General features: G+C 46.3%; 1 protein-coding gene across 2 annotated transcripts in view; it reads left to right on the top strand.

Annotated features, from left to right (window-relative positions):
• The window catches only part of TCF20 (transcription factor 20 (AR1)), a 54900-nt gene extending 32579 nt beyond the window's left edge, over window positions 1–22321 (top strand). Inside the window, exons 2-4 of one of the 2 annotated variants that reach the window (XM_006890060.1) lie at window positions 13367–13460; window positions 18569–18618; window positions 22304–22321. In XM_006890060.1, the coding sequence (XP_006890122.1) occupies window positions 13367–13460; window positions 18569–18618; window positions 22304–22321 (162 nt within the window). Of the gene's footprint in view, window positions 1–13366; window positions 13461–18568; window positions 18619–19474; window positions 19559–22303 lie in introns of those variants that run through there. The other variant, XM_006890059.1, reaches the window with a different exon arrangement.
• The last annotated feature ends 2965 nt before the right edge of the window (window positions 22322–25286 follow it).

The following is a 25286-nucleotide window of genomic DNA, read 5'->3' on the forward strand; positions in this document are numbered from 1 at the left end:
TCTTCAGAGTCCAGCTTCACAAATTATTTGCTCAGCAGACAGCTTGAATAGGTTCTAGAAAAAGGATACAACCCTGACACACATCTTTCCTTATCTTAAACCAGTGTTCCCTTGTTCTGTTTGCACAACAGCCTCTTGATCTAGGTATAGATTCTGCACGAGCACAGTTAAGTGTTCTGTAATTCCCATTCTTCTCAATGTTAGCCATAACTTGTTATGATCCATGCAGCCTTTGCATAATCAATAAAACACAAATATATGTTATTCCAGTATTCCCTGCTTTCAGCCAGGACCCATCTGATCCCTGGTGCTGCAGTCTCATCTAAAACCAGGTTGGAATTTTAGACAGTTCCCTGGAAGGTACTGGTCGAGCCGCTTTTGAATTTTCTTCAGTATTTTGCTTGAGTGAGATACTGATAATGTTTGATAGTCTCCACAGTCTTTTGGATCCCCCTTTCTTGGGAATGAGGACAGATATGGACCTCTTCCAGTCATTGGCCAAGTAGCTTCATAGATACTGCCTTTTTTACAAACTGGAAGTTTTATGGTAACCCTTCTTCAAGGGTTACCTTGAAGAAATATGTCACCACCATTTTTCCAACAGCATGTGCTCACTCTGTGTATCTGTATCACCTTTTGGTAATCTCACAGTATTCTCGACACTCTGGCCATGCTATCAGGAAGGGCCAATCCCTGGAGAAAGACATTGTGCCTAGCAGAGTAGAGGGTCAGCAGAAGAGAGGAAGACCCTCAGCGAGGTAGATTGACACAGTAGCTGCAGCAGTGGGCTCAAGCGAAGCACAACTATGAGGGCCGATGGTATGGCCGTTGAGGTTCCCTTCTGTTTTATAACAGAGTCATGGTGGTTTGGAACCAGCTTGACGACACCTAACAACATTGCCTACTGAACAGACCAGTATAGTGCATGTGCAATTTTTATATGCACTGGAAACCAAAAATGCTGGTGTGACCTTGATTTATTGTAGTATTCACTTTTTCATGGTGATCTGGAACTGAACCCACAATGTATCCAAATAATAAATGAGAGATCTCCGAGGACAGAAGACACCTTGATGGTGGTGGTGGTGGTGGTGCTGGTGCTGGTCCTGGTGGTGCAAACTCACAACCTTTAGAGAAACCAGTGTGTCTAAGAGAAATGAAAAGTGAAGAAAATGGCTCTGACAAAGGCCACAATCATTTTGTACTAATTTTTCTGACATTATGCTTCAGCCTTCTGGATTTCGCAGTTTTGTGCTAAAGTGTCAGAGTTGATACATAAACAAGGCAAATTTAAAGATGCTATACCCAGACCCACTGCCATCAAGTCCATTCTGACTCCATCAGACGCTATAGAGTAGAACCGCCCGTAAGATTTCCAGTGCTGTAAGTCTGTATGGAAGCAGACCGCTGCATCTTACCTAGAAGCTCTGGGGTCAAAGTGCCAACACTTTGGTTAGCAGCTAAGTTACCTCTCGTTGCCACAGAGTCTGATCCAACTCACAATTGACCCTTCAGCAAGTTTTCTGACTGTAAATCGTAGGGGAGAAGATTGCCCATCTTTCTCCCTCAGAGCCACTGGTAGATTTGAACCACCAGAGGGATGCCTCTTGTGGACTACACCCACTATTGTTACTAAGTGCCGTCAAATCGGCTACATCTCTTAGCAACTCTGTGAACATTATAATCTGAACCCTATCCTATCCTGTGCCATCCTTATCTCTTGACACACTCAAGTCCGTTGTTCACTCTGTCAGTCTGTCTTGTTGAGGGTCTTCCCTTTTCACTGGTCTTGTGGTGGTGTTACTGCTGTGTGCCATCAAATCGCTGGCTCATAGAAACCCTGTGCACAATGACTGTGAATCCTGTCCTATCCTGAGCCAGGCTCACTGTCTCTGACACACCTAATCCCATTATACCAGTTACTGTGTCAATCCATCTTATCCAGGGTTTTCCTCTCCTGTGCTATCCTTTCACCCTTCCAGGCATGATGTCCTTCTCCAAGGGCTGGGCCCTCCTGGCAACATACCTGAAGTAGGTGAGACAGAGCTTCAGAATCCTCACCTTTAAGGAGTAACTTGGTTTCACCCTCTCCAGAACAAACCTGTTGGTTCTCGTGACTGTCCATGGAATGTTCAACAATTTTTCTTCAGCATCACAACTCAAAAGACATTGTTCCTTCTTTTGTCATCCTTAATCATTGTCCATCTCTAATGCATAGCAGGTAATTGGAAAGACCATGGCCTGGACTGGGTGCATCTTAAACCCCAGACTGATGTCATTGCTCTTTAAAACTCTGGAGAGGTCCCTGACTGCTGGTACTGAGAGTGTTGATTGAGGAACCGAGGAAACTGAAATTATTAACAATCTCAATCTCCTCTCCATCTATTATGGTGCTGCCAATTGACCCAGTGGTGAGAATCTTGATCTTCTTGATATTGAGTTTCAATCCATATTGAAGACTACGGTCCTTGACCTTCTATAGCAAATGCTTCAGGTCCTCCTCATTTTTTGGCAACCAAGGTTGTGTTATCTGCATAATGTAGGTTGATGAGTCTTCCTCCAATTCTGATGGCACACGCCTCATAAAACCCAGCTTCCTGAACTGTTCCACTTACAGATTGAAAAGGTAAGGAGACAAGATGCATCCCTGACATACTCCTTTCCTGATTTTGAGCCATGCAGTTTCCTTGCTCTATTCTGACTGCTGCATCCTAGTCCCAAGTATAGATTATGCATGAGCAGAAAGTATTCTGGAATTCACATTCTTGTCAAAATTAGCCACAGTTTGTTGTCATCCACATAGTCAGATACCTTTGCATAGTCAATGAAACACAACCATTTTTCTGGTATTCTCTACTCTCAGCCAAGATCCATCTGACATTGGCTATGATGTTCCTAGTGTGACGGCCTCTTCTAAACCCAACTTGTACTTCTGGTAGTTCTCTGTCAATGTACTGTTCTGAACATTTTTGGATAATCTGCAGAATTTTGCTTGCATGTGATATTATTCAATAATTTCAACACTGTTGGATCATCTTTTTTTTCTTTTTTTTGAATGATAATAAATAGGGATTTCTTCAGACAGTTGGCCAGGTTGCACACCTCCAGATTGCTTGGCACAGCCTGATGAGCACGTCCAGGGCAGCATCTGTTTGTTGAAATATGTCAATTGTTGTCCATAATTCCTGAGGCTTTGGTTTTTGCCAGTTCCCTTCAGAACAGCTTGAACTTTCTCCTTCATCACCATTGCCTCCTGATCATACGTTATTTTATGAAATTCTCCTGTGTTACTCACTTTCTTGTTGTTACATGCTATCAAGTCCCCTGCAACCCATAGTGACGCTATGTACAGCCGCTCTGAAGCCTGCCTTGGCCTGAGCCAGTCTCACTAATTGATCACACCAACCCCTAATGCCCCAGTTACTGTATAAATCCATCTCATTCAGAGTCTGCCTCTCCTGCACTGTCCCTCCATCTTTCCGAGCATGATATCTTTCTCCAGGGACCTGTCTCTCCTGGCCACGTGCACAAAGTATGTGAGATAGAGCTTCAGAAGCCTAGCCTCTAAGGAGAGACTTGATTTCACCCTCTCCAAGACAGACCTCTTTGTTTCCTTGGCTGTCCATGGTATGTTTGAGACTTCTCCAGCACCACAATTCGAAGGCATCGATTCTTCTGTCATCCTTAGTTGTTGTCCAGCTCTCTAATGCATAGCAAGTAATTGCAGAGACCATGGCCTGATTTAGGTGCACCCTAAAGTCATTGACTTTAAGGCTCCCTGATATGTCCTGTGGTACAAGGGCCCCATAAAAGTTCCAAAGAATAGTTCATTGGGAATTCAAATCCTTTACATACGCAGTAGAAGAATTTGTATTTTGTGATTCTGTGGAGAAGCCCCGCCCCGTCCTAGCTTTTTACCTCTCAGTCAGCCAGCTTCACACCTGGAGAGGCACAGCAGATGTGCTGTACTTTCAACAGACTAACGTGTGAAAATCTGAATTTGTGAAACGGCAACAACAAAAAAAGAGAAGTGTGGTAAAATCTACAAGAGAAAGACACTTTCCCCCAGTTGTATGTTAGACCTAGTAAATTACTGTTTTTACTTGTTTGCTGGATGATGGAATGAACGAGTCCGTAGCATACAACCATGTGTATTCCAAAGATGTTCTTCACATGCTCAAGATTGTGGCTAAACCTGGCAGGTGAAGTGGAGACAGGGAAGGGCATTGTTAGTGAAGAAGACTTTCAGTCCCAAGCTTTTCTGATTCAGAGCATCATAACTTTACTGTAAGCTGCAGAGACAGGGAACAGGAATGAAGGGGACACACTTCCCTGAGGCCAAGGCAATTGCTGGGAGACGCTGATTGAACAGCTGCACTTGACGTTCTGACCTTGGTCATGCTGTCTGCATCCTGCTCCTCTTTTGAGGCTGTTGCCATCCCCACCTCCCCACAGAGACCCTCATTATGGCTTATAATGTGATCTGTAAAGCCTTACAGAGAAACGAATATTTTCAGGGTCATCAGAATGGCTCTGTGACTGAAAGCTTAATGGCAGAGACGGAGGATCTAGATGGGTGATCTTGTTCCTGATTTCTTTTTATCTAAAGGATGATGATCAGATTAAGGAAAGACTGTATGGTTTGTATGTCTGTTGTTCTTCTCTTGATAGGCACCAGATAACTGTCCCCAGATTAGCATACATATGTATGTATGTCCGTCCATCCACTTCATCCTGATGGACAGCAGATGATTTTTCTCAGGAAACAGAGTAGATGAGCTTAAGCTCTCATTTGTGCTGAGCGTCTGTGCTTGACGTGGGTTGGTTGGACTTGGGGGCTGATCCAGAAGCAGCCATAACAGATTATTCTAACCATAAGTCTTATGGCATCACAAGGTGGGGACAGTCACAACTGGGAGAAGTGAGGTGGGTGGTGGTGGTGGTTTCCCACAAAGCTGGACCCCTGTCTGCAGAGGACAGTGGACATACCTGTAGTTAACTCATTTATTCTCATATTCTCATTTAACTCAGTGCCTAAGGACGGTTTTGGTGTTCTTGAACTGCTTGAGTTGAATTTGTGTATAGTTTTATTCCATGATTATATAGCATTTTCCTCCTAGGAGTAATTATTCTTTTAAAAAATTACAACCCTTTCTAGGCAGTTCCCAGTACCCGGATGTGTTGATCTCAGAGAGAGAAGGAATGAGAAGGGGGAAAGGTGGAAGCAGTGCTGATTAACAGGCTAAAGAGGGAAGTGTGCACGTGACAGCAGTGTTTAATGACTTAGTCCTTCTAGTGCCCTGGTGGTATAGTGGTTAATGGTTTGGTCAGTAACCATAAGGCTAGTGGTTCAAGCCCAACAGGGCTTGTGGGAGAAAGACGTGACTGTCTTCTTCCTTAGATTACAGGCTTGAGACCTGTGGCGTTCTCGTGTGTGATAGTGGACAGTATTCATCAGAATCATCATAATTGCAGTGGATTTTTTGCCTGGTTTAGAAAACATTTTCACAGTTAATTTACACATTACTTTATAAAGAAGGTAAGGTGAGTATCATTATCCCTACTTTACAAATGCTAAAATTGAGGTGACTTTTTGTATTTTAACACACAGGCTAGCCATCCATTCTTTCTGGTTCTTTCTCCACTGTAGGAAATGCAACTCACATGATACCATGAAGATGTGTGTTTAGTATTAGTAGACTTTATGAAATGGATTTAGTCCACCTCTTGGTGGAACAAACAGTTTTGGGGCATAAGGGTGACTTAGGGTTCATGCTTACGCTTTGCTGTCACTGGCTGTGCAGGCCTGGGACCTGCCGGGCGTCCTGGCCCGCTGTGGTTGGTGTGGATCCTGAGGACACTGGAGCCCTCCTGCAGAGTCTGGTGATGACGGCCAGCACTCAGGGCTCTTTCTCACCGATCTCTTTGGGGAATATCAGCTGATTGTCTCTAAGGAAGCAAAGGTCCAAAATGGGGCTTAATGTGTATGAAATGCTAAATGTGTATTGTTGTTATGTGGCAGCTAGCCAACCACAACTCATAGTCACCCTGTGAACCACAGAAAGATCTTGGAACACTTGAAAGTGCTCTGGAAAGAAAAGTGGTGGGGTGCAGTGTTGCATCAAAGAAAGGCAGGCCTGGGGCCTGGCATGATCGTCCTGGCATGTAGACTAGGTCACTGCAGTGTAGCAAGAGCGTGCAGCTCCAGCGGCAGAGGCTTCTGTCCTAGATACAGAAAGCATAATTAAAAGAAGGCAGAAAATTGCATGCAGGTAGCCAGAAATTAACACAAACCTTGAAACCTTGTTCCACATTCTCGGAGCTCTAAGAGCACAGCTTTTGAAGAGTGCCTCTTTCATCTTCTGCAGGCTCCCCATTTGTCCGACATTGCACGCATTCCATCAGCGCACATTTACCCTGGGGACATGAGAATGACTCCGCTCGGGACGTGGACAGGCATGCATAAGTAGGTACTCTAAGCATGAGTAAAGTTAGTGAGACGCTGGAGAAAAGCCACCCCAGGCCCAGGAATGACACAGTGGAACTGCTCCTCCCCAAAATGGCAGCAACCCTCTGACCCCAAGTGTGTGCGTGGCTCTGAGGCCTTCAGGTCTGCCTGGCAACAGAGTGTGGCTAAGTCTTTTAGGAGAGAGGTTTCCTGAGTTCCCAGCCCCTGCAGTGTGCCATCTCACCTCAGTCAGTGAACCCTGATGCCCGGGCAGTGGCCAGGCCTGGTGAAAAGGCCAGCATAGCTGGCTGACCTCTTTTCTGTTATTTAAACATGCTTAAAAAAATTCTAGATTTTATCTTTTTTTTTTATCGTTTCTTTTTGAAGTGTATGGTATCGTGATGTGTTAGAGTTGTTTGGAAACAGCCATTATTCTTGTCTATAGTAATCCAGTCTTTTGAATCATGAGAAGATTGGGTTTTTGCTACGTGAAAAGTGTATTTTGATTTAGAACCCATGCTTGAAGCTCCACCATGTAACTTTGTGGTGGAGTGGGGGTAGTATTGCTTAGTCTTTCCTCCCCTTCTAGGAAGGAAACGAGACTGTTCAACTTGGTGTAGCAGTGTAGTTAAAATCCAGGCCATTTAACTGTGCAGGCAATGACTTTATCATTTGCTGTATTTGAGAATGATTGTGCAGATAGTTTTTGTAGGTAAAACATAAAGTAAGAGGTAGACATGTATTGATTAAAAGGAAACTAGATAAAAAGGAGGCTAGGTTTTGTATTCTGGCTCCGGCACTTACCACGTAGGAAGTACTCCTTGGATGGTAAGTTGAGTTGATGGCACAGAGGACAAGGCAGTGGGGTTTGATACAAAAAGAGAAGGAATTACAATTCAGAAGGAAAGGGTTTGGAGTTCTCATTTGATGACTTCCTAACTCTCATCTCCAGCAGGTCACTTCTAGCCACTGTTTCTTCAAATAAAAGGAGCGTTTCAGACCCAGATTATTTACGAGTTTCCATGTTAGTGGTGGTGTGATGCCAGCATTTCCCCAAGGAAAGAGGAGTGAACTGAGTTTTCATGAGGAAGAAATTTGTAACACTGACGTATATTAGGGGAAAATGAATAGTCCCTGCTCTGAAGAGATTCTGAGGAACCCCTCCTATGTTCCTTTTCTGTTGCTATCGTGGTGACTTCTACCAATTTAGTGATTCAACATATTGATTTGTTATCTTACAGTTGTGTAGGTTGCAAATTCCACACAAGCTTCACTGAGTTAGATTCAAGTGTCAGCAAGGCAGTGTTTTTTTTCTAAAAATTCTAGAAGTAAAGTTGGGGTTTTTTTCCGTTTTTTTTTTTTTTTTTTTTTTTCTAAAAATTCTAGAAGTAAAGTTGGGGTTTTTTTCCGTTTTTAAGACTGCCCGTATTACTTGGCTTGTGCCCTCTTCCTCCATCTTCAAAGCAGCCCCATAGCATCTCTCTGTCACAAGGGAAGACGCCATTTGTATGGACCCGTGTGACTAAATTGAACTTGCTAGATACTTAGTCTTTTCTACAGAGTGTCTTACTATGGAAGATAACAAGTTGTAGAGGGGTTTGTTGGCAGAGACTGTTGAGCACTTCCAGGGCTATATCTGTTCTCTGGTATTCCATCAATTCCTGAGACCTCAATTTTTGCCAGTGCCTTCCTGCAGCTTGGACTAATTTCCATCAGTACTGTCGGCAGTTCTTGATCATATGCTACTTCCTGAAATGGTTCACTGTCAACCAGTTCTTTTTGGTACATTCCTTCGTCGTCTTCTGATGCCTCCTGCCTCATTTAAGATTTTGGAATTTTTTAGTGTTATAATTCAAGATTTGAGTATGTTTTTCTAGTCTTTCAGCTTGAGAAATGCCAAACGTAGTCTTTTCTTTTGCTTTTCTAACTCCAGGTCTTTGCACATTTCATTATAATACTTTGTCTTCTCAAGCTGCCCCTTGAAATTCTCGTTGGCTCTCTTACTTCAGCATTCCTTCCCCTTATTTTCACTTCTTTTCATTCCAAGGCAGGTATCAGAGTCTGTTCTGACATCCATTTTGGTCTTGTCTTTCTTCCTTGTGTTTGTAATGTAAAGACTAAGACTGGCTTAGACCAGGACTAACCAACCATCCACTTCTGATATGGCAGACCTTCAAGAACCCTCAGGAATTGCTGGCCTAGCCCCTTCCTGAGATCTCTTATCTCAAGGCCCTGTAGATGCAGTTCCAGTTTTTTAAATCATGCATCATTTTATTGGTTATAGTTTCCTCTCTGTGAAGATAACCATTACGGGCTGGTTCTGAGCTCAGTGCAGGGGCCAGAAGAAACCAGACATCCATTAGGTGTGACCTTCATTACTTCCACCTTTGTGCTAGCCAGAAGACAGTGATGGTGAGGCCCTCTCAGAGGGTGATTTTTCATGAGATGGTCTGTATAGAGTGTCCTGTGTGTGCTTGGCACATAGGTCATCAAATGTCCTGGTCATTTAATGAGGAAGGCAATGTTGAAAGCCTGAGTTAACACATTTAACCTTCATCACATCGTGTGACCTTCATCACATCGTGTGTGGAGTTGTGGTGGCCTAGTGCTAAGAACCTGTGCTGCAATCCTAAAGATGTGGTTTGAATCCACCAGCTGTTCCCAGTGGTAGGAGGATGGACGTCACATCATATTTAGTGTTGTTATGTACCATTGAGTCGGCTACAGTTCTGCCACAACTGTGTCATTCTCACCATCTCCAACACACTTGAGCCCATTGTTAGAGTCACCAGGGAAAAAGATTGACCTTGTTGAGGAGTTCTTTTACTTTGATCCACAGTCAATACTGTTAGCCGCAATTGTCAAGACATGTTGTGTTGTGCACATCTACAAAGGACTATTCTAAAGTGCTAAAGAGTAAAGATGTCAGTTTAAAGACCCAGGAGTCTCTGAGCCAAGTGATGGTATTTTCAGTTGCTTCATGGAGAAAGGATTGACATTGTCAGTGGTTTGTCTTCCTTGCATCCACAATCAACCCCCTTGGTACCAGCACTCAGGAAATCGAGAGACCTATTGTACTGGGCAAGTCTCCTGCCAAGGACCTCTGAAAAATGCTGAAAAGCAGTGATGTCTGTTTGAGGACTAAAGTGCGCCTGAACTAGGCCATAGTCTTCCCATTTACCTGCTGCACAGTGAGTAAGGGTGACAGAAGAAGAATTGATGCCTTTGAGTTGTGGTGCTGGAGAAGAGCACTGAACATCCCACGGGCTGCCAAAAGAACAAACTGAAATTGTGTAGAGAAGGTGCATGCTGAGAGCTCCTTGGGGCAAGGACGGCGAAGCTTCATCTCTCGTACTTTGGACATGTAGCTAGGCAGCTCTGTTCCTTGGAAAGGGACATCATGCTTGGAAAAATGGAGGGACAGTGAAGGAGAGGAAAGTCCCCAATGAGACAGATTGACATGATGACTTCAGCAATGGGCTCAAGTGTGTCAGAGATAATGAGGTTGGCACAGGATAAGACAAGCTTCAGGTAGGCTATTCATGAGTTATACTCTACTTGACTGCATCCAAAAACAATATATACATTTGAAAGTTGGACAGTGTTTAAGAAAACCAAAGAATAATTGATGCCTTTGATTTGTATTGGCAAAGAATACTGAATATCCCATACACTGCTGTAAGAACAAACGTTTTAGAGGTGCAAGCAGACTGTTCCTTAGAGACATGGATGGTTAAACTTCATTTCACATACTTTGGGCACATTGTCAGAGCAGTGCTTGGGGACAGTGGAGGGCCGGAGAAAGAGCAGGATCCTCAATGAGATAGATTAAGCAGAGTGACTATAAACTTGGGGCTCCAGCATAGTCTCCATAATGGTGAGAATAGTGCAGATTAGGGCACCTATGCTTAGGAACCTATGCTGTCCTTAAGATCACTATGAGCTGTCTTCACAACACCAACATGTCCCGAGGAGATGGGGCCTTTCATCAGTCCATATTTACAGACTGAGGAAACAGGTACAAATTTTACCAAGAACAGACAGCTAGGAAGTGGAACAATCACTTGCCAGCCAGTTATTTCACTCCCAGAGCCCAGATTCTTAACTATAATACAGCAGTCTTTCAAATAGGAGGCCTCCAGTGAATGAATGGAAATCCAAAACCTCTGTAAATGTTTATTAAAATTAATAATAAAAAAGTAAAAAAATAAAAACTAAAAAATGTGTTAAACAGATAAAAAAAGAACAACAAATAGGAGGCCTCTTCTTGTGTCAACAAGAAAAATGTCTCCCGTCATGTGACAGAACGCTCTGGAGGGGGTGGTCTTGAGATGATTATACCCAGGAGCCAAAGGTGAGGCTTTGTCCATAGCTGCCACTTGTGGGATGCACCCCCCAAAAAAAAAGGAGGATAGATGCCACAAAATAGATTGACCTGTTGCTCCCTCTGGCATTTTTTCACAGAGGCAAAATTGTCTCAGAAGCTCCTTCTGCAGACTTCTCTTCCAGAAATGTTCCTCAGATCCACTCCTGAAAGCCCACCAATGGCACAGAGTAATTAAGACCCAGGTGGGCTTTTATGACTTGGCAAGGATGTGCCAACAGATGGCAAGTGGCTACTGGTTTTCAGTACTCAAAGGGCTTGGTGTTGAGGAAAAATTCTCTTTACCTCTTCCACTTTTAAAAAATGTTCCTGTTCCCATCTAACACTTTCCACATAAATTGTACTGTGCCATTAGTTATATTTTGTAAGAAAAGCCTCTTAAAGGAATTACCTTCCGGGGTGTCTGAAAGCTGTCAGCCAGACCTAAGGAAGGGAGGGTACTGTCCCTTGAGGGGCCTCAGGCGTCTCAGCAGTCGAATGGGTATTAGGAGAACTGAACGAGTGAAGACCTGCCAGGCACCGCAGTGGGGCCGTAAGAGAGACCTGTCTACCACTGTGTCTGCATCTCGCCTCTGATTGTTTCTGGCCATGCCCTGCCATGTGTGGTCAAATTTAATCAGTGTACAAATAATTATTAATAGTACATGTCAGAGAGCAAACTGGAGTCTCTCTTAATTAAAACAGTTTAGTGAAGGAGTAGGATGAACCAATCAGGTAGCACTTGGTGAGGGTCCAAAAGTATTTCACACAGTGAAAAGAACCCTCCTGGAATTCAAAGCCAGAAAACCTGTGGTGGTGGTGTGGTGCTGCTGTGTCGGAACCGACACATTGCTGACCCTCCTGCAAATGTTCAGAGGCTGTGAGTCATACCAGAAGAGATTGCCCATTTTTCTTCTGAGGAGCCCTGGATGACTTCAGTCCACCTGCTTTTTTATTTCAGGGCGCTCTGCCTACAGAAAGTCTAAGAAGCTCAAAAAAGACTCTGATTGGTTGAAATTTATAGAATCATGTTTTAACAGATATCGGACAATTCCAAGATCCATTGAGCATTGATCATCAAGTTTTTGATAGTCAGTGGACATTTAGTGAGGCCAGCCTGAGGGGCTGCCCTTCCTGGGAGCGTACTGTGGAAGGGGGGCAGAGCACAGACTTCCTGAGGTCTGCTTTTGAAAGTCAGCTCTGGGGAAGCAATAAATAGCCAAAGTGGCAGTCCAGCCTGCAGCTCTGGCAGAAGCCCCTGTGTATGCCGAGCACCTGGATTTTGTAAAGCTTTTCCACACATGTAGTTCATATGCCAACAGCAGGAGCACTCCCGGAATTCTGAGAGGGAGCGAGAGATGTGCCCCACTTAAGAAAACCTGACCATATAAGGAGCATCACAATTAAAGGATAATTTTTCATTTAGCTAGAAATTCATGGCAAGTTTCCTAGTGCATTTAAAATAGGATTGAATGTATAAAAATACAGTTCTGCACACAGAAGCCCATATTTTCTGAAAAGGAAAGTGTACTTGTATTGGACATTTAGGGTAAGTAGATCAAAAGTAAAAATAAAATCTTACAAATATAAGAACTAGAAAGCAATTCCACTTTTAATTCAAGAAGGTTTATATATAAATCTACTATCTTACCCTCTACTACCCCAGACTTCCACTATAGAAACAGACAGGATCTAACGGCAGCTCAGACTAAGGAGAAATGAAGCAAAAGTATGAATGGGTGGTCAGCAGAAATATATGGCAGGCCTGGGGTCTTCCCTCTGCCATCCACCACATGCTATGAGAGAGCTTGTCTCCACTGATGTTCTGTCCAGGGCTTCCAGCTGTTGTACTCCCTTGCTAAGACTTTTTACCTTCCATCCAGATACAGTGAATCAGAATCTACATTGTAACAAGACCCTTTGATCATTCTCCTGAGTACCTGATGATCTGTAAGAATAATCACCTTCCTGTTGTTAGGTGCCTTTGAGTCGTTTGTGACGCATAGTGATCCTTTGCCAAACAGCTGTGAACCCTGCTGTATACTGAGGCAACCTAATTGTCTCTGGCACACCAACCCCCACTACCCCAGTCACTGAATCAGTCCATCTCATCCAGGGTCTTTATCTCTTGTGCTTTCCCTCTACTCTCTCAAGCATGATGTCACTCTCCAAGAACTTGTCCCTCTTAACATCCAAAAGTATGTGAGACAAAGCTTCAGAATACTTGGCTCCAAAGAGGAGCCTGGTTTCTTCCTCTCCAGGACAAACCTGTTTGTTCTCCTGATGGTCCATAGATTCTGATTGTGTTTTCCAGGGTAGAAGGACAGGTTCTAAGTAGAGCATCAGCCTGCCCAAAGCCCTGGTTCTGACCTCATAGGTGGTTGCTGGATCATTTCCATGCTGTAGTTGGTAAATGGAAATTAGCAGTTGACTGTCTCTTTCTGCTACCACAGACTACCCACAGAGAAGTGTGCTAAATTCTATCTAGTGGGGCCTGGAATATGCACAGAGGAGGTGAGTACAGGATACTGACATTTCTGACTTCTTCCTTTCAGAAATGTTCCCACTGCCAGGAGGCAGGTGCCACCTTGGGCTGCTACAACAAAGGCTGCTCCTTCCAGTACCATTACCCGTGTGCCATTGACGCAGGTAAGAGGCCACAGGCCTTGTGCAGAGGGCATCCTAGAGCCTAGCATGTGCGCCTTCCTTCTCTCCCCTCTCCACTTCTTGTTAGTTTGTTTTGGGGGCTTCCCTCCCCCTTCCTGACTCTTTTTCTAAGTTTTAAAGGAATGCAAAAAGGATGATAAAAAGGAAATTAAATGGGACAGGTTGAGATAATTCACGTATGCAATTCACTTGTTTAAAATACACGGTTCATTGGCTTTTAGTACATTCACAAAATTATACACAGTAGTAAATTTTAGAACATTTTATCACCCCTAAAAAGACTCCCTACACACTAGAACCCCTCTCTCCCGCCCGTCTCCTGTCCCTCAGGATCCACTGACCTTTAATCCTTTGGATTTGCCTCTTCTGGTCATTCCCTCTAGATGGCGTCCTACAGCACGTGGTCTCTGAGACTGGCTTCTTTTGCTTAATTATTAGTACGTGTGATTGCCGAGTAATATTCCATTGATAGATAGGCCATCCTTTTCTTGTGTACTCATTGGTTGATGTATGTTTGTTTGTTTGTTTGTTTGTTTGTTTGTTTTTATAAACATTTACATAGAAATGTTGGTGTGAGCATATATTTTTACTCAGGAATGAGCTTTGTACCAGTCCAAAGTAGCTACTTTTTCATTTCCGACAGCAGTGTATGATGGGTCCAGTTTTTCCATTCCTCACTAACATTTGTAACTATTTCTCTTTTGTTATAATCAACCTAATAGGTGTACAGTGGTTTTATGATGAGTATCATTTTATGTGTCTATTAACTATCTCTGTGTCACCAGAGTTCTTGTATAGTCTTGATATCAAATAGCTTATACATGTTTTCTCCAATTCTGTAGATTGTCTTTCTACTTCTTGATGCCCTTTAAAGTACAAGTCTATTTCATTTTGTTTTGTGCCATTGAGTCGCCTACAACTCATGGCAACCCTATGTACAACAGCCCTAAACCTTGCTCTGTCCTGTGCCAATCTCACTGTCTCTGACACACCCACCCCAATTACCCCAGTCGCTGAATCAATCCAACTCACAGAGGATCTTCTTCTCCTGCTCTGTCCCTCCACCCTCCCAAGTGTGACATCCTTCTCCAAGGATTGGTCCCTCCTTGCAACATGTCCAAAGTATGTCAGACAAAGCTTCAGAATCCTTGCCTCCAAGGAGCAGCCTGGTTTAACCCTCTCCGGGATGAACCTGTTTGTTTTCTTAGCAGTCCCTGGTATATGCAGTACTCTTCTCCAGCACCACAGCTCAAAGGCATAAATTCTTCTATCCTCCCTAGTCACTGTCCAGCTCTCTTGACACATAGCAAGTGATTGCGAAGACAGTGGCCTATATCAGGACACCTTAGTTTCCAGAGTGATACCATTGCTCTTCAGTACTTTGGAGAGGTCCCTAACAGCAGACTTTCCCATTGTAATACGTCTTTTGATTTCCTGACTGTGGAGCCAAGCAAACTAAAGCTGTGAACAAGCTCAATCTCTTCACCATCCATCCTGATGCTGCCAGTTAGCCCAGTGGTGAGAATCTTTGTTTTCTTGACGTTGAGCTGGCCATGTTGGAGGTGGCTCTCTGCTGCCCTCTAGAACTTTCTGTAGTCACAGGAACTTTGTCCATGGTGCTGTCCAGCCCACTCTGGCCATGGAGCACTGTGTGGCTCGTACAGATGAGGAATTTTTTTTTTTTATTTTACTTAAATTCACGGCAGCGAAATTTAAGTGATTAGTGGCTAGATAGCACAGGTTTCACATCCACTAGGTGACGCTCAGGCAGACTCTGAAGTCCCCACCCCGCTCAAGGACGCACACGCATACAGCCTTCTTGGTTGACTCTGAAATGCAGTGGTATTTGTCGCTCCTGTCTTGGGTCTCTCTGACTGCCTGTGTGTGTGGATGCTAGCGCTATCTGTCAGAAGTGAATGGCTGAGTGCCAGCACCAGGCCACTGCTCCTTGTTTGGAAAGCTGGGACCAGAGTTGCTTCAGAGGTGACCAAGTCCTGGGCACTCTGTGGTTTTTGTGATGATGTGTCCCAGTGGCTTAGACCTGCGCCACTTTGGAGCAGATATCTGTTCCCCACCAGACCTCCCCAGTTCTTTGGTGCTGTCTTTGTTGTGAGGAACAGGGCTGCTGACTACATTTTTTTTGGAATTGTGCAGGAATAAGTTGCTGCTTGAAGAGTCCCCATCTCTGACACCTGGGTCATATGTGAAGTGAGGAATAGTTTAACATCTTCCTCTCTGTCTTTAAAGAGCTACCAATTTCTCAGAGAAAACTTTGATCTAAAGATTTTGCCATGGAAACCGAATCTTTGTTTCAGGGCTTCTCTGAAGCTCCAGCAGCTTCCCTGCCCTGCGCTGGAGCTGAGCCCATTTCATCGTCATCGTAGCTACTCCGTGCTGCTCCTTCCAAGGCAGACACAGGTCTAGGCTCTGCTCGGGTCGTGCGTGTCTCCTCTCCGCTGATCCTTCTTCAGCTGGTGCTGGCTCAGTGCACTCGCTCCATGGAGCTTGTAATGAGGTGCTTAGCATGCTCTGCCTGCCTCACTCTCAGAACGGAGAGCAGAGAGTTCTCGTGGATGTGGCTGCCTCCTGGGTCCGTTCAGCCTGTAAGAACATCCATCGAGGCACCTGCTTTGATGTCACTGAGCAGAAATGCGGCTGGGCCCCCCTGACGCTGCAGGGTTAGCCAGCAGATACCATCACGGCTTTGAGACCATGCCTTTGTCTGGCCATATATCAGTCAGCTGTACATTTTTTCAGAGTTTTGGGGGTGGAGGGCTCTTAGCTTACGTACGGGCTCACCAGGTCAGCTCACTATGCCTGTTGAGAACAGAGAAACATCTGTCAACACCTGTCTCTGCATCATCCACTAGTTGCTAGGAAGATGGGCCCTGTGTCCGACAAATGTTTAGGAGGCCTCCCTTTCTAGAAGAGCAGTCTTCTTTTCCAGAAACCTTTGCTGTGTACTTGCATTATTGTCTTTCCTTTCTGCTTGTGACTGAGGAAGCCCTGTCCCTAACTTTCTATGTGTTTGCCTGTTCACCACGGCTGGTCCTCATTCTGTGTGAGGAGGACACCGGGGCCATTGTCATTTCCATAAAGCCCTGTGGTGCACGTTCTCTGCTATTTCTCCTTGGCCCAAACCAGAGGCTGAGTTAGCAAGAAGTGTTCCCGAGGCCCAGGTATGGAGCATGCTTCCTGGGCCAAGCGCGGCTCCTGCTGTTTCTAAACTCTTCTGGCAGATTGGAGCAGCGGGAGTCCTGGTCACGCTCTGTACTCGTGGGTTTTAAATTAACACATTTCATTTACTGCCATGCTATCTGCTGGGCAGGAGAGGGACCCGGGGCTCTGGAATGACTTGCCAAGTCCTTGTGCTGGACTCTGTGAGTCAGGTGGCTTTGGCCAGTCCTGTTTATCCAGGGCACCGGTACTGACTCAGGCCCCACCTTTCCTTTCTCAGTGCTGTTTGACTTAAAGCCTGTGGGTAAGACTGCTGGTCTGGTGGTCTGGATCTCACTTTAAACCTGAGTAACGGTCAGTGTAACAAGGGTGAGCCCATGGCTGCCCTCTGCAGTGAGCCGGCTCCCTCCTGGAAGACACGTGGTAAAAGAGCCTTTGATGTGTCACTGCCCCATCTTGTACCCAGTGCCACAGGTATCTCTCATCCCAGACAGAGGTATGTCCTGGTCCCCTGGGGCTGATCGCTAACTGCCACGTGGGCGCCAGAACTTCCCTTGAGGACTGATGGCGCACTCATGGAGTTTACAGTGTATTATTGCCAGGTTGATGCTGGCACCTCTCCTGGAGCCCTGGGCCAGGAGCCGCCTCCAGGCCAGCTCATCACCTGACCTAAGAGCCCTGCACAGATCTGATGAAATGGGGCATTAGATGAGCTTGACCTAGAATTGAAGTTTTAAGAAGCATTTTTTTATTATTTTTGTGTGTGTGTACCATCAAATCAGATCTGACTGGTACAGGAGGAGATGGCCCCTCCTTCCCCGGTAGAGCATCTGGTGGATTCGAACCGTGCACCTCTGGAATTGTAGTTGCCACTTCTTGCCACTAGGCCACCAGAGCTCCCCCTAAAAAGCATTTATTAAAGATTGGTTTTGATTGTTAAAATAATACCATCTCATCATGGAACTAAAGAAAATACAAAAAATAAAATCAAAATCACTTGTCTTCCTCTTAACCTACCTATTGTTGTTGTTGGGTACCATCAAGTGGACTCATAGTGACCCAATGAACAAAAAGATCTGACCCCTGTTCTATCTTGTGCAATCCTCACATTTCCTGACACACAAGAGCTTATTATGGCAGTCACTGTGTCAGTCCACCTAGTTGAGGGTCTTCCTCTCCTTCGCTGACCCTCCACCCTTCCTAGCATCATAGCCATCTCCAAGGAATAGCCCCTCCAAGTAACATGCCCGAAGTATGTGAAGCAAAGCCTCATCATTCTTGCCTTCAAAGAACACTCCAGCTGCACCGTCTCTAGCACGTGTCTCTTCATTCTCTTGGCTGTCCAACACCACAGCTCAAAGACGTCAATTCCTTTTCTGTCATCCTTGTTCATTGTCCAGCTCTCAGATGCATAGCAACTAATCAGAAAGACTATGGCCTGAATCAGACACACTTTAGTCCTCAAACTGACATCACTCCTCAGTAATTTGGAGAGGTCCCTAACTGCAGACTTTCTCCTTAATTCCTGGCTGCTCATACCAAGGGTGTTATTTACGGATCCACACAGGATGAAGTTGTTGACAGTTTCAGTCGCCTCTCCATCCATCGTGATGTTGCCTTTCAGTACAGAGCCACTTTTGTACAAGGGTAGATTTTATTGTTAGGATTGTACTTGCACATTTGTGTGTCTTGCTTCTGAAGCAGTTTTGTACCATGAGTGTTCCCCCCCCTGCTGTCACTTGCTCTGAACCATTCATTTGTGTGAGACACCATCGTGTTGAGTGAGATATCACTGTTTATTTAGGGTCACCAGTGTCTCTCTTCACAGAATCACCTCTGAGGCCTCTTGTCTCCTTGCCAGACCCTGTTGGCTGGGCCTAGGCAGCCCTCTGACTGTCCCCTCTGTTTTGCAGATTGTTTGCTACATGAGGACAACTTCTCGCTGAGGTGCCCCAAGCACAAGGTGAGTCAGAAGCTCAAGAGCATGTACCCTCAGCAGGGCTGGGCATCAAGGCAGCAGTTCCAGAAAAATCCAGAAACCAGGCATTGGAGAATTGGCATGTCAGCTGCCTGCCCTGGGCCCTGAGAGAGTGGAGAGGCTGGTCCTGCGGGGCCACGTCTGGGCCAACACTCGTTGTAGGACCATTTGCTTCTTCATTGGAGAAATAAGAGATCAAACTGGAGCCCGTTTTGGTTTGATGGAACTCCAGTTTATGATGTACATGTAAACTTGGTCCATAGCATGGCCATTTCCCCAGACTGAGAATAGAGCTGGGGCCAGGGCTGCGAGGGAGCTCTCCGGGTGGAAAGGTGGTGACTAGGGTGTGATGTCTGTGGTCTCCCTGGAGAGCTGGCTGCTGAGAAGGGACAGCAGCCCCCAGCTGTGTGGAGGGGATGCAGAATCTCCTGTTCTGTGGCCACACCGCTCCTATGGCTGAGGTCACACTGACACCTTGTGGTCGCCAGCTGCTCACAGTCTGCGTCCTCCAGTTAGGGCAAGAAAGTACTGGAAGCTGGTCCTCCCAAAGGCTAGCCCTCCAGAGTGTTCCTGAAAAGATGCTTCTCTGTTTTTCTAAAAGTGGACAACAGGACTTTCATTTTCACTTAATATAGATGTCTTTGTTTTTGGAACTTCCTTTTTTTTTTTTTTTTTTTTTTAATGATTGTGTTTTGCCTCAGAAACTCTGAGTATCACCTGTTTGTCACTCAATATTGACTCTTCTTTCTCTCTCGTTTCCGTGTGCACTCCCCTCCTGACCTCCGCCCTCCTGGCTCCCACTCTATCCTGCTGTCTCGTCTCCTCTTGGCTTGGCCGGCAGCCTCCCCTCCCTTGCCCTCTCCCCCCCTTGCAGAACAAGACCGCGAAAGGCAGCCTCAGCACAGAGCAGTCGGAGCGGGGGTGAGGGGGGCAGTGTGCTCATGGGAATGGAGAGTACAGCAAGCACAGGTGAGTCCGGCCATGCGCTGGCCCCCGGCTGTACCACCAGGCTAACGATGTGGGAGAGACCGGAGCAGCCGTGTCCCCACATGTCCCTCACGCCCCAGACTGCCTGCAGTAAAGTAGTGGAGATGTCGCCTCTCTCCTCCCAGAAATGCCTGCTAAAACTCTGCACGGTTGCTAGGGTCAGCTTCTCTGTTCCCCACATCAGCCCTTGGGGACTAAGCTGCCAAGTGGACCTGCCGTGAGGTGGTCCTGCAGGTGGATCGCACCTGACTGGTGGGACGCCCCACATCTCCATCAGCCGCTCTTTCCCTGGTTCTAGTCTTTTCCATCTGTTGCATCCATGAAGTTTATTCTGTGTTTTTCTTCTCCAGCTTTTATTATTTGAAAGCTCCTTTTCTTCTCAGAAGTACAAAAGAAGGAAATCCTCTCAAAGACTTAGTCATATTTAGTTACCTTTAGCCTCTGATTTCAGCAGTGATGGTGGTACCAGCTGTGGTCACGGCTGCCTCGGCGTACATCTGTGGACACTGCTGGTAGACGATCTCCACACCACACAGAACCTCTTTCCCTGCCCTCTGGAGCACTATGGGAGAAAGCAGGGTGTGATCAAGGGAGGGATGAAACAGGAAACTTGCTGCTCTGGGATGGGGACAGGCAGCTCACCTCAGCCCGTGTCAGTCAGAAATTGCTTCTATTCAAACAGAGGACCTCAGGTTTTGCTCCAGCCGTGTGGGACCACACAGGTCCAAGCCTATCCCCCTTGGCACCATCGCCTCCCTGACAAGACTCAGTTTTTGGGCCCTATTAAAAAACCCATAGAACAAAAACTAGCAGCATACAAGCCATTTCTGCAGTACAGCAAACAGACAGAGAAGTGCTGTACCTGTAAAACAAGCAAACATAGAGTTGTCATAAAACAAACATGCTCACGAGGGGGAGATAATGACAGGAGGTGGAGCACCCAGCCTGGGGGCTAGTCTGCCTGGCTGGTGATGGTGTCTTTGCCAGTACAGGGGTCTCTCTTGGAGGAAGTGCAACGAAGGTGCTCCTCAGAGGCCGGATGGCTCACATACTTTGGGCATGTTGTCAGGAGAGGCCAGTCAGTCCTTGGAAAAGGACATCATGGGAGGATGAGAGAGATAAATTGACATGTGAGTGTAACAGGGTGCTTTGGCATAACGAGATGGTGAGGCTGGTGCAGATCGTCATTCACAGGAGAGCTACGAGGCTTAGTCATCACAACTCATTGGCACCTAATAGCAAAAATGTTCCCTTTCCAAGAGCACAGGCAGCTTAGGGGCTGAAGGGTTCAGCTGCTAACTGAAAAGTCTGCTGTTTGAACCCACCAACTGCTCATCCCTCCAAAGAAACTATCTACTTGTGTAAATATTGATGGCTTTGGAAACACTGCAGGCAGGTGCACTGTGTCCTGCAGGGTTGCTGGGAGTCAGGACTGTGTACAACAGTGGGTTTACATTCCTGCTTTTCTCTGTAGTGGTTGTTGTTCATTGGTGTTAAGTCAAGACCAACAGGTAGATCCATCTTTCCCATCAGTAATTCGAGGATCAAAGATTGTGGCTGTTTTTCTTCAAGAACATGAGCTCTGAACCTGGGTTTGTTTCTTCAGTAGGTTTAACTGACTCCCAGCTCTGTCCTCAGCACTGCGTGTCCCATGCAAGGTCAGCTGTGGGGGCGTTATTTAGATCAGAAGTAATGACAGGGGAGTTCACAATGGCCCCCCTCTCCTTCCTCTTCCAGGGAGCGAGGCCTGGGTGGAGTGATCAGCATGGAGTGTGTGCAGTGATGCCTGCACCTCCTCCCTCCCATCAGCCTTCGGGGTAATGCAGTAGCTTGAGTGGCCCTCTTCTATGTCCCCTGCCTGCACTGGGCAGGCTCTGCCACAGCCCCCCTACCTCCTGGTCCTCTGGGGGGTATAGAGTCACATTCTGTAAATGACCTTGAGGAATAGAGGAAGTCTTGAGCAGTACCCTGAAAACCTAGCTAGGGGGACAGAGTTGTTACTTGGTTTCTATTGTCTTGGAAGCCCAATCTCTGTGTGCAGTAAAGGAGAGGTCTGAGCCCCGCTCTAGGGTGGTGGTGTCCTGTTCTTTTCCCGTGATGGAGAGCTGGAGTTTGGAGTAGCACAGCGAGTGTCCCACGTCTAGGCTTACGGGGAGAAACAGAGACAGGGCAGCATCCCATACATTCAGGCTGGACCCTTCACCTCAGTATGTACCCACCCTTGTTTGTCTGAGCTCCTGCCCTTCATGTGCTGTCCCACAAGGCAAGGCCATCCTGGCATCCCCTGTCAGGACTGTGAGTAAGCCATGGCGAAAGCAGAAAACTTCCTCAGGCCAGCCAGTGCCAGGCAGCGGCCCAGGGCCCACACTGGACACCAGCAGGACCTAAAGGTTCAGCCAGGGTACACGCTATCTCACTGTGCTGGGTGGTATGTCCTGACCCCAGCCACCTCTGTTGAGGGGCATCCCTGTGTCACCACCCTGAACTGCTTGTTTGCGCCACTAGCCTGCCTGGCTTTCACATTGAATTCTGGGAAGAGCCTGGTGCCAGCGGTGCAGGGCGTTGATTATGGCACATGTTCAGAGACACTGAGCACTGTGCCCAGGGCAGGGCCCAGCAGAGCCCAGCCCAGTGCCACCACTTTGTCGAGTTGGGCTCTCAGCACCTGGCCCCTGTCTTCCAGGTGAGACTGTGGAGATGAGATGTGGTGGACACTCGTGATGGAATGGAAACCGCCCCCTGCGCAGCCCCCCACCCCACCCCACGTGCCTGCCGTGCCAGCATTCTTCCTGGTTCTTACATCACACCAAGCGCCACCACAGCAAAGAGACCCAAGAAGTTGGAATGGCTGTTTCCATGGACACAATCTCCATAGTGACAATGTGGGGGAGGGGGGAGGGGAGGGAAGATGGGAGAAGGGTGGGGGGAGCTAAAAGGGAGGGATAAAAAATATATATATATAAATCTATTTTTAGTCTGGAAAGACTTTGTTTAAATGAAAGGTGCGCTATCCCTTTGATTCTATTTTAAAATTACCTAGTTAAAAAGCTCCAAATTTGTTCCAATGACAATGAATTCAAATGTGAAATTGACCTGAACAAACTCATCTCATAGGCAGGTGTGTGGCTGGTCTAGGCCTCTGCACCGACCCAGGGGGTCCGGCCCAGCTGCACCCAGCCACCCTATGTCGCTAGAATCTCCAAGCAGGGAGGTTTGGGGGGAGGGGAGTGGGGAAGGTCCGTGTTTTCAAGAGTGGGAATGATGTTTAAACACAAATAAATTTTTCATTTCCAGAAACACTATTTATTTATTATTTTTTAAATTTTTATCTTTTTTTTTTCCTTTTCCTTTTTTTTTCCCTTTTTTGGGGGAAGGCGTAAAATTGGCAGAGACCCCAAGGTCATGGCCAAGTCCTGAGTCATTGTGGCTGGCAAACCCATGATCCTCACTAGGACTGGCCAGCAGGGTCAAGGGGTGACTGGCCACAGGGCCGTGTCCCAAGCACACTCAGGCCGCTGCACCCACTGTGGGCCTGGAGGAAAGGCCCCCTCCCTGCCGGACCAGAGCCCTCAGTGCAGGACTCCGTGGGTCCTGCCGGCCAGGAGCACCCTGCACCCTGCTTGCTTTTTTGCTTCATTTTTATAAAGGAAAAGGGGGCCTTGTCGCTTGGGCAACCCCTACCTACATGATTCTTACGTTGTTTTGTTTTGTTTTGTAAATTGTATAATTTTTAAATATCTGAGTTTTAAAAAAAGAAAAAAGTACAAAAAAAAAATCTTGTTAAGGCCTTAAGAAGGGGTTAGTGCATCTTTCAGGGGTCACTCTGCCGTGGGGATAAAATAGCTGTTTCACAAACAGTTTTATTTAAAAAAAAAAAAAATCCAAAAAATAATAAACTTCATTTTAACCTTGTTTCCTTTTTTTGTTTGCTGTAAAATGAACCACCTCCTCTTCCTACTGCAGAGGCTGCCCTCTGGCCTCAGTGAGTGGTCCCCAGCCTATAGAAAGGTAGTCACCAGGACACCAAACTCCCAGCCACTGGCCACGTCAGGGACAGTCGGACCTCCATAGCCTATGCAAGGACATGATCCCAGTCAGTGTTCACTTTAAAGGTCATGACAAACGAATGTAATATTGATGGACTTTGTTTTCAAGAGCAGAAACACTGGAGGTATTTCGAGGAGTAGAAGTAAGCACTTCTAGATGGATCCTTGTGTGTTCATCACTTTGAGAATTCACAGGTGGCAGGCTGCATGAGTCTGTGGTCCATTTCTCGCTACTCGGTGGAAAATGTGTGGTTGCCGGGTGAGCCACCCAGGACCTGCTCAGATGTGGTGGGAGGCACTCCGTTCCCTACTGGGCTTGGCTTCCTATCACCACCACTGAATAAAACAGATTCCAGATCAAATGCGAAGGCAGTGTTTTTGTTGTTGTTCTTAGGTACCATTGAGTACAACTAAGCTACCCGATAAGCAACAGATTGGAACCCTGACCTGTCCTGTGCCATCCTGGCACACTAGAGCCCGTTGCAGCAGTCAACATGTCAATCCACCTGGTCAAGGGTCTTCCTCTCCTTCGCCGACCCTCTCCCTTTCCAAGCGTTATGTCCCTCTCCAAGGAGTTGCCCCTCCAAGCAACATGCCCAAAGTATGAGACGAAGCTTTATCACCTTTGCTGCTTAAGAGCAGTGTGGTGGCACGTTCTTCAAGACATAGCTGTTTGTTCTTTGGCAGTCCATGGATGTTCACTACTCTTCTTCGATACCACAGCTCAAAAGTATCAATTCTCTGTCATCCTTATTTATTGCCCAGCTCTCAGATGCATAGCAAGTGATTGGAAAGACCATGGCCTGAATCAGATGGCACCTTAGTCCTCAGAAGGACATTGTTAACTCCACAGTAGTTTAGAGAGATCCCTAACTGCATAGTTGCCAGTGCAGTACATCTCCTGAATTCCTTACTGCTGGTACGAAGGGTGTTGATTGTAGATCCATGTAAGATGAAGTTGACAGTTTCAGTCCTTTCTCCATTTATCATGATGTTGCCTGTCCAGTGTAAGAATTTTTGCTTTCTTGACATTGAGATGTAATATTCCAAGTTATATTTTATCTTCTGCAGCAAGTGTTTCAAGTCCACTTTCAGTCCTCAAGATTGAGACATCTGCATAATGTAGATTATTGATGAATCTTCCTCCAATCTTTGGGCCACATTCTTCGCAGAATGAACTAGGCCTGCACACTAGTGCTAAGTGGACACTGCAAGTGCAGTGATTGGAAGGGCATTGGCCTTGCTATTAGAGGCTTTCCTGCAGTCCGCAGAGCCCAGATATCAGTGCAGATGGGCCTTCACACACCTGTTAGGGAGGCTGGGCTTGGTGAGGGTATGACACCCCAACAAGCAAAAGGTAAATATACCATGGTTCTGGATGAACACTCAGGCCTCTCAGTGACAGCCCCTAGACAAGAGCTGCCAGGAGACTTGACTAGTTGGCTGAGGCCACGTGGGTGACCAGGGTCTTTACTCTCCTGATCCGTTGAATGATGTTAAAGGTGGAAACCTCCCCAAAAAAGACCTTTCCCAGCCTGGTCCACACCCCAGACCCTCTGAGCAGCCTGGGCTTCCCCAGCCTGTTGTACACCCCCGACCCTTTGAGCAACTCAGGCACTC

This window comes from Elephantulus edwardii, unplaced genomic scaffold (assembly GCF_000299155.1).
Source record: "Elephantulus edwardii isolate Elephantulus edwardi_28Jun2011 unplaced genomic scaffold, EleEdw1.0 scaffold00086, whole genome shotgun sequence".
NCBI classification, from domain to species: Eukaryota; Metazoa; Chordata; class Mammalia; order Macroscelidea; family Macroscelididae; genus Elephantulus; species Elephantulus edwardii.